The sequence below is a fragment of the Monopterus albus genome, unplaced genomic scaffold (assembly GCF_001952655.1).
Source record: "Monopterus albus unplaced genomic scaffold, M_albus_1.0 scaffold105.1, whole genome shotgun sequence".
NCBI classification, from domain to species: domain Eukaryota; kingdom Metazoa; phylum Chordata; class Actinopteri; order Synbranchiformes; family Synbranchidae; genus Monopterus; species Monopterus albus.
Window position 1 is genome coordinate 695,174 of NW_018127985.1, and position 8,564 is coordinate 703,737.

The 8,564-nt window shown below is 41.9% G+C and overlaps 1 protein-coding gene across 9 annotated transcripts in view; it reads right to left on the minus strand.

Moving 5' to 3' along the window:
* Positions 1–6,127, minus strand: part of puf60a (poly-U binding splicing factor a) — a 14,205-nt gene extending 8,078 nt beyond the window's left edge. The window contains exons 1-10 of one of the 9 annotated variants that reach the window (XM_020610366.1): positions 5,931–6,127; positions 5,146–5,404; positions 4,106–4,201; positions 3,378–3,483; positions 2,756–2,842; positions 2,503–2,553; positions 1,836–1,997; positions 788–880; positions 474–687; positions 1–152 (exon numbers count right to left, since the gene is read on the minus strand). The exon at positions 1–152 is cut by the window's left edge and continues 36 nt beyond it. In XM_020610366.1, the coding sequence (XP_020466022.1) occupies positions 1–152; positions 474–687; positions 788–880; positions 1,836–1,997; positions 2,503–2,553; positions 2,756–2,842; positions 3,378–3,483; positions 4,106–4,176 (936 nt within the window). In that variant the 5' untranslated portion in view covers positions 4,177–4,201; positions 5,146–5,404; positions 5,931–6,127. The other 8 variants (XM_020610369.1, XM_020610370.1, XM_020610367.1 and 5 more) reach the window with 8 other exon arrangements.
* Between the last annotated feature and the right edge of the window lie 2,437 nt (positions 6,128–8,564).

Genomic DNA, 8,564 nt, shown 5'->3' on the forward strand with positions numbered 1-8,564 from the left:
GGCAGGGGCAGGAGGGAGTCCTCCAGGAGTCGTTGGTGTGAGGAGGGGCATGGGCGGAGTCACGGCCTTGCCCACCCGCAAGTACTGACCACCCAGGTCAAACAGGTTCATGGAGGCCACGGCATCCTGAGCTGACTGAGCCTTGTCATACTCTGGAGACCAGAAGTAAAGCATTGGCCTTACCAGTGCCCCCTGAGGATGTAACATTGATCACCAGTACCACCTCAGACACTGTAGGATGATGCTCAAACCCTCTTGACCCTCAAGTTTACTGGAGAAGGCATTCCGGGGCTTTGTGGTAAATCTACATCAACTTTTATTGTTCACAGAAAATCCACAGCGCTCAATGCTTAGTTTTTCTTTGTTTCCTTGTTCTCATAGCATTTTATCTTCCTCATACGGGTTACAAAAGATGCAATCACATCTTGTTCAAACAAGTTACTTTCTTTCTTGGTCTAACCCTGTGTGCTCACCGATGAAGCCGTAGCTTTTGTGCCGGCCGGTGGTCGGCTCACGGGCCAACATGCAGGACTTGATCTTTCCAAAGGCCTCAAAGACACTCTTTATGTCTTCGTCAGAGAGGTCGGGATGGACTGATGCCACATAAATCCTGTTGAAGGCACGAGCTTCCTCCGCCAGTTGGTCGATAATTGGCTGAGCCTGGCCGATGTTACTGGGCCTCCCAACCTGCAAGATGAGGAGGGGGGGAAAATACCACCACGTCAAGACTGTCTAAAACCTGATATATAAAATGGACCCAGCACCCGAGATACCTGTCTGGACTCACCTTGATATTTCTGCCTCCTAAGACGACGGAGTTCATCTGCTCCAGCGCCAGCTGAGCCGCCTCGGGCATCTCATACTCTACAAAGGCAAAACCCTGCAGAGACCAAGGAGCGTGGGTTTACTGAAGAAATCAGGCAACAGGATCAGACTAGACCTGTTCTGGAGCGGAGAAAGATTTTCCTGCTTGTATTTCAAGGTCTGTTCAGGATCTGAGATCTGCTACATCAGGGATGTAGAGATGGTTCAATTCAGTGTCTGTTAAACCTCTAAGTGATGAAGGTTTTTGTAATTCTTTTATTATATCTCTGTTTTTTTATGGACTTGAACCCTGTTTTATTGTAAAGCTCTGTGACTCTGCTTAAACTTTTCAAAAACAAATGTTCTATTATTACTGCACGCTAGGCTGTGAGCACTGTCGGTGTACATTTTAACCTGCTGTATACCAGGCTGCTGGTATACCTGCTGTGTCTGTCCTAGGCTGCAGACTGCAAGATTCAAGATTTTTATTTGCCATTTATGCATAAACACACAGGAATAAGATAGCAATTAAAATGGGGAGTTTTAGATATTACACATGGTGTAACTGTATATGGTCTTCTACTTAGTAGGGTAATGAGGGGTTATTGCACAGGTTTTTCACACCGTGTATTTGCCATCAGTCTTACTGCAGCAGGGAAAAAGCTGTTGTAAAGTCTAGTTCTGTGTGTGATGATGCTGTTCGCTCTGCTGTGCCTGAGGTTGTGGGTGCAGCAGAGCGAACAGCATCATCACACACAGTATGATGCCAGTGGTGAGGACACGCTCTACCAGTCCTCTGTAAGTGAGAGTGTCCTCACCACTGGCATCACAGTCTGGTATGGTAACACCACACAGGCAGAGAGGAAGGCTCTTCAAGGGGTCATAAAGACTGCAGAGGGGATCACTGGGACTGAACTGCCTGCTATGGACACACTATACACACAGCAATGTCACAAAAGAGCAGAAAACATAATCAGAGACCTACTCTGCTCAGACACAAAAACTGGAAGGAAGGGAAGAGAGCGTGTGACCTTGTGTTTCATAGTGACAGAGTCCCAGGACATGTCGATGCTTTTGATTGGTCCAAATGGAGCGAAGGCCTGTCTGATGGTGTCCTCTCCCAGTTCGTAGTAGATGGAGCCGACGTAGACTCGACACATGATAGCCAGAGCTCTCTGACGCTGAGCTGCCACCTGAAGCACAGAGACAATCCTGTACCGACATACATGTAAAGTCCTGTGCGCACATCCACAGTATTTGCTAACAAGTTAAAGAATCATGTCGTTTGGCAGAAACAAGTGTCCACTGTGCTTCAAAGCCTTGACTGAGTTTAACTGAAAGGTTTTATTGCAGCACATAGCAGCCAATAAATTGTTGGGTTTTCCTCTGTGTAAAGTGCCTTAAAATGATTTTTGTTGTGAATTGGTGCTACACAAATAAAACTGAACTGAACTGAATGTTTCTTCCTCTGGAAAAATGTGAATCTTGTCTGTTACACATTTCTTTTTAATCATGAAATCCAACATGTTCCCAAACAGCCTTCTTTCTCTGCCAACATAACGTCAGTGTAACTCTATTAACACCATACAAAAATCTGTTTGCAGTGTTTTTCAGAGTCATGTTTTTCTCCAGCCCAACAAATAGTAGCATCCAGAACATAAACAGACCTCAAAGCAGACAGAGTAAAGACAGACTTACTGACTGCAGAGGAGACAGAGCGTCGCCCAAACCCATCGTCAAGGACGCCATCTGAGACAGTGACACACAGAACCATGTCATGTCGTTGACCCAACACCTGCAATGTTCTATTGTTTCAGGTAACAATATGATCACTCTCTGATCATTTGTTAATACCCGCAATCATTTTCCAGGACTTTTCAGGAAGCTGTATTAAAAGCTTCCAGGTTTTCCAGACACCAGAGGTTCTACCTGCACAGGTTGATGTTGTTACCTGGAGGCTGGTGAGCTGCTGCTGCTGAGCCAGAGTCTGTTTGACCAGGACACTTTTGATGCTCTGCTCCATGGCGTACTTCTTTGCCTGAGGACAGGAAACAACCAATCAATACACAACCAGACAGGATATAGGTACACAGATGTATACAGGGACACAGTCAGAGCTGAGAGGTAACATGATGGAGAAAAAATTGTGACATACATAAAATGATCACCTTTTTAATCTTATTCTAAACTTCAACTACACATCTTTTCATTTACTGTTACACTCCCAACATTTATTTAGTAAAAAAATGATTGTTCTGTCAACAAGAAAACAGAGACTGATGTTGTTCTATTATAGAGGTCGCATTATGTCCCTTTTGGCCTATTTTTAGAAATACTGAGTAGAATTTCAACATGTCTGTGATATTTTATTCACGTAGAGTTGTTCAGATTTCTCTAACTCCATCTTGACAAACAGCCCCAATTCTAGCAGCTGTTTTAGAAGTCTTTAACATACAATGTACTGTACATTATTCATGAGCACTTACTCTGACTGGCTGGAGGTATGACTCATCTTCACCCCCAGCTAATCAAAATAGGACCTAATGAATCTTACGGTCGCTGTTGTGCTTTACCTTGCTAATGGCTGCAGCTGGAGACACAGACAGTCTATAGAGAGATATGAAGCAGAGCCTGATCCTGAATGGGAAAGAGAGGAACCTGCTGCTGCAGACTGGACACCTCAGTCACGTTTCAGAGCAGTAGGATCATGTTTAAATTTCCGAACACAGTAACAGTCATTCTTTCAAATGCAGCTGGAGGGCGCTGGCTTAGTTTAGCACAGCTATTTTCACATAGCTCCCTATGCTCTCAGCATCACCTTATGCAGGGGGTGGACCTATCCTCATGAATCTGATTTTAAACAATGTAAAAACACCATGGAGACAGCTCAGCAGAGGAGCACCTCCGCTATCACCCTGACTCATCTCTAAGCTCATTTGTGTTCCATCATAGCAGCACTTTAAACTTTTACATAAAAACACATCTAGAGAAAAATTTTGTCCTTCAGGTTGTGTGTGGACATACACAGTGATCAGTTTATTAGGAACACCTGTGTCAAACTAAGTTAGTAAATCCAACAGTCCTGCAGTAAATCCTCTGTCATTAAGGTGATGAGGCTCAGTTTTTGTTCAAACTGTTTCACATGGCTGGTGACTCACCTGTGTGGTCACTGTGGAGGATGCACTTTGTGCTTCTGTTCACCTGACTGTTTTACAGAGAGCTGGTTCTGGTGTTTAGCCTAGCTGCATTAATATTAATGGGATGTACAAAATATTAGAAACAGCTGCGTGTAGTGTGTTACCTTCTGCAGTGCCTCCTGCTGGTTGGGGGTGAGCGGCGGCAGGCCCAGCTTGGTGGTGGTGCTCTGTCCATTCTCCATGATGAGAGCTGACCCTCCCTGTTAACATCGGCCACAGATGACAAAAACGCTCATATACTTGAGTTATCTGCTGTGAGACACAAACTTCTATACCAAAACACTGAGCCGTACTTTAAAGGTGCTCTGCCTAATGTCTTTTCTAGGGGTGTATATCAACCAGTTTCAGCTTATATTGATTTTCTTCACCAGTGAGCCAATGTTTGCAGATACTTACAGCTACTGTATGTGAACATTTTCAAATCTATCTCTCAGTAGAAACATCCCCCAAAACATATCTTAAACAGGAGCATTGCTGCCGAAGGCTCCTGTGACCCAGACCCATTAAAAAGCCTGGCACGAGTGCAGAGACATTCCTTTCTAAAGGTTTCTGTCCAGGAAGCACCCTTGACTAATCAGAGAAAGCCACCATCAGGGGTGGGAGCTCACAGCTATAGCTCTAGCCTACGAGTGATCAGTTGCATTTTGCAACCATTTTTTAAAGATGCGACTGATTGTTTTCAAAGGTCACACTGAGTGCAACTTCAGAATGAACGGCACCCCACATTCTGCTTGAAGCCTCTCTCCCAGTATATAACTATAAAAAGTACAACAGCAGAACGAAGGCACAGCTAGTAGCAAAGGTGTCTATGTGACTACGTAATGTGTAACGCTTAGGTTCAGCTGAATGTGTTTGTCTCAACTAACTTGGTCATTTTTCCCTAGGAGCCTGGTTCTCATAACCCTGGTTTGCTGTGCGTCTCTCTCTTCTGATGCTGCTACACTCAACAGTGTGTTTTATTCATTTTCAGATGCACTTTCGAACAGCATGGCCAATATATGATAGAAAAACAAGTGGCTAAATGTTTTTAGGACGCAATTGTATAAAACAGCTTCACAAAACATATCTGTGGACGTGCAAGACCCACTCCTATTTCTCTGCTGATGCTCCCAAAATGCACTGGCTGTAAATGTGTCATGTCTACCTGTCCTGTAGTGGAAGTTGCTACACAGCCGCGCTGTGTTTACTGTAGACTTGCAGCAGGGCAGTCAGCTTGGTGAGATACATTACTTTAATGCCCACTAGTTGAGTGTTGCCCACTAATTCTGTGAATTTCTCTCCAAACTGTGACGCTGTGTGAAGGGCTCACATTCACATTCACGATGGGCGAGTTGGAGCATGAAGCATAGTGCAGCGAGCAGGGCGAGTGTGTCAGTCCAGTAGAACACCCTGCACCCTGATTACTGTTAATGTGGCAAAAGCAGTGACGTTACACAAAGCTCCGGTTTCTCCCAAATTAAATTCATATTAATTCAACACAAAGGTAAAATCCTGCCGATGCTAGGTGGCTAATGCTACCAAAACAAACAGGTTAGCTTTAGATGTTAACACATCCAGAAGGAGGAATGCCACATTTGAATCCAGTCTGAGTCCTTTGGGTGCTTTTACACATACTTGCTTGTCACTAACACCAGCAGACGGTCACTCACCTAGCTTAGCATCAGTTAACGTTACCGTCCACAACTTCTCTGCTGTTAGCCTAGCTTACCTCCTCTAACTCAGTTGCATTTGTTGATCTTATATAATGATTACGTTTATATTTGATCAGTTTAATGCATCTCAGTCTATGTGTTTGCGGCTTAATGATTTAAAAGTTATTTTAGTTTTAAAACAACAATAAGCTTCACGTCAGTCCAGTTCCGTCTGTTAGCATTAGCTTAGCATGACCCCCCTCAGAGCCAAAAGAGGTAATAAATTCACGTTTCATACTGTAGAAACTGCCGCCGCCATACAGCTCAGCTGTGGCTCTCTCGGTCCCTCCTATTCGAAACTCGGATCAAGATAAGTTTTTAATGTTTCTAGTCTCCGATTCTGGTTCAGACTACAGAAACACCGCGCGAGCCGCTACACGTCACGTCCTCTGCGCTATTTCTTCTTCTTCTTCTTTGAGATTGTTATGACAGTGAGCATCCGGGACGTTGCATTACTGCCCACCCGATGAATGATACATGCCAACTGAAACTGATATAAGCCATACAGAACAAGTGCAGGCTTGTATATTTTAATTTCTCATCAAAACCTGAGCTTAAGCTATGACTTATGTATGAAAGTACTAAATTATTGTGGCGACCCTGGCCGGCCGCCACGGTTCATGTGAATTCTGTTGTTTGCTAATTGGGTTCGACACCCAGTCAGGTTTTATTAAAGGTAGATCTATTCATAATAACATCCGTCTGGCTCTGGATCTGTTAGACTATAATGAACATATTGAGGATGATAGTTTCATGCTTTTTTTTGGACTTTTACAACGCCTTTGATTCTATTGAGCATTCTTTTATTTTACAAGCATTACAACACTTTGGTTTTGGTGACAGATTTGTGAGATTAATTAATATGTTGTATAAAGATATTAATAGCTGTGTGTCGTTACCCCAGGGCACATTGAAATTCAACGAGGCATTAGACAAGGATGCAGCTGTTCTTCATTGTTATTTGAGTTGTTCTCTATTGCTATTTATCATAGCATCAGAGCTCTTAGCAATTTTGATCAAAAATGAAAATTTACAGGCATCACATTTTTTGACACAGAATTTCGGATTAGCCAACTAGCAGATGACACCACCTTGTTTCTTAAAAATAAATCCCAAATTCCATTGGCTCTTATCTGGACTGCTTTGTTCTCCAAAGCTTCAGGGTTAACTTTAAATGTTAACAAATGTGAATTAGTGGCGATACATGATCATCCATCAGCGTCATTATATGGTATCCCAGTTACAAAAGAAATTAAATATCTAGGACTCAATATTGGTAAAAGCGAGGATTCTAGGGAAAGGTGCAATTTTGGAAAAAGTATTGACAAAGGTAAATCAATACTAAGCAGCTGGCTGCAGAGGGACCTGTCGGTGTTTGGGAGAATATTACTTACAAAGACAGAAAGCCTGTCCAGACTTGCTTATCCAGCATACTCATTAGCTATTTCCTCTAGAATGATAAAAATGATAAACCAAATTAACTTAAACTTTATTTGGAGAAATAAATGCCATTATATTAGGAAAAATGACATGTTGAAAAGCTATGAAGTTGGGGGATTGAAAGTTATTGACTTTGATATCATGAATGGGATGATTAAAATAAAATGGCTGCAAGGCTTTATGAAGCACGGGGATTCGATCTGGCATGTGTAGAAAGAAATTCTTGATAAAATGATATAGTGCTATGTTATGTATTTGCAAAACGGTTCAAATAATTGTTTAATCTGAAAGGATTGGTGCCCTGTTAATATCCTTACAGCCCAGCTTAGCACAAGGAGCAGTAGTATTAGCAGACAACAGCAGGAAAGATTGAAGCCTATGTTTGAAACAGAGTGAGCTTCTGATGTTTACAACCTTGTTGCTAAGGAAGGGGTTTCTCTGTGTGAACTTGTACTGTTGTGCCATCTGTATTCACTATCACGTGTTGGAAATACCATGACTTTTCTCAGTTCAGGTGCTGACTTCTACTACTTTCTACATGTAGATATGTGAAAACACAGGAGGGTCTCTCTCATGCAGGACACGTAGCGTCTTCTTTTCAAAGGACAAACAAAGTTGAATAATTTTCTACTTTCTACTTTGTTTTAAGAAAAGACACTTGCAATTCCAAAAATCAGTTTTACCCCTTTAATATGCGAATGCATGCAGCAACACACACCAAAGTTCAATTAGATCATTGAGCCACAGAGTAAGTATGAAGTTTCTGCTATGTATTATTTTTGACTGTCTACACAGATGCCAGCAGGGCGACATAAAAATGATTCAGTAATAAGATAAAACAAACCAAAACGAGCAGAAGAAATTAGTTTGAAACTGTGTAGTTTTTGGTCTCAATGATAAACATTTAGCACATTAATAAAATTACAACACTCTACATGTGTATAAATTAAAAAAGAATGAGAGCTAAGAGTGTTACCATTGAGGTGGCTTGTAGAAAAGGCTGATTTTGGCTAATTTAGCGCAGCAGATGGACGGGCAGGAGGCCAACAGAGAGCCACAACAAGTGGACAACATGTCAGAATAATGCAAAGAGAGGTTACTGCTATGAGTTGGAAGACACAAAGAAAATCCTCATCTCAAACAAATACATGTTATCATAAATATTTGATAAAATAGTGTTGTCTAATTTAAATTTGTGAAAAGCCAACTCAGTCTTTAAAAATCATCCATATTTTCAGATTCAGTAACTTTTTATTTTACAATAAGCACTGCACCGTTTCCAGTGACAAAGATAATAGAAAACAAGATGGAACTGATTTATTTTAGATAGTGCATTGCAAAAATCTGTTTTTCTTCTTTCAGACATGTTTCAACAGTAACTGGTAAAATAACAGACCTCAGCTGGGCACATAGCAATCTCTGCTTTTTAGAT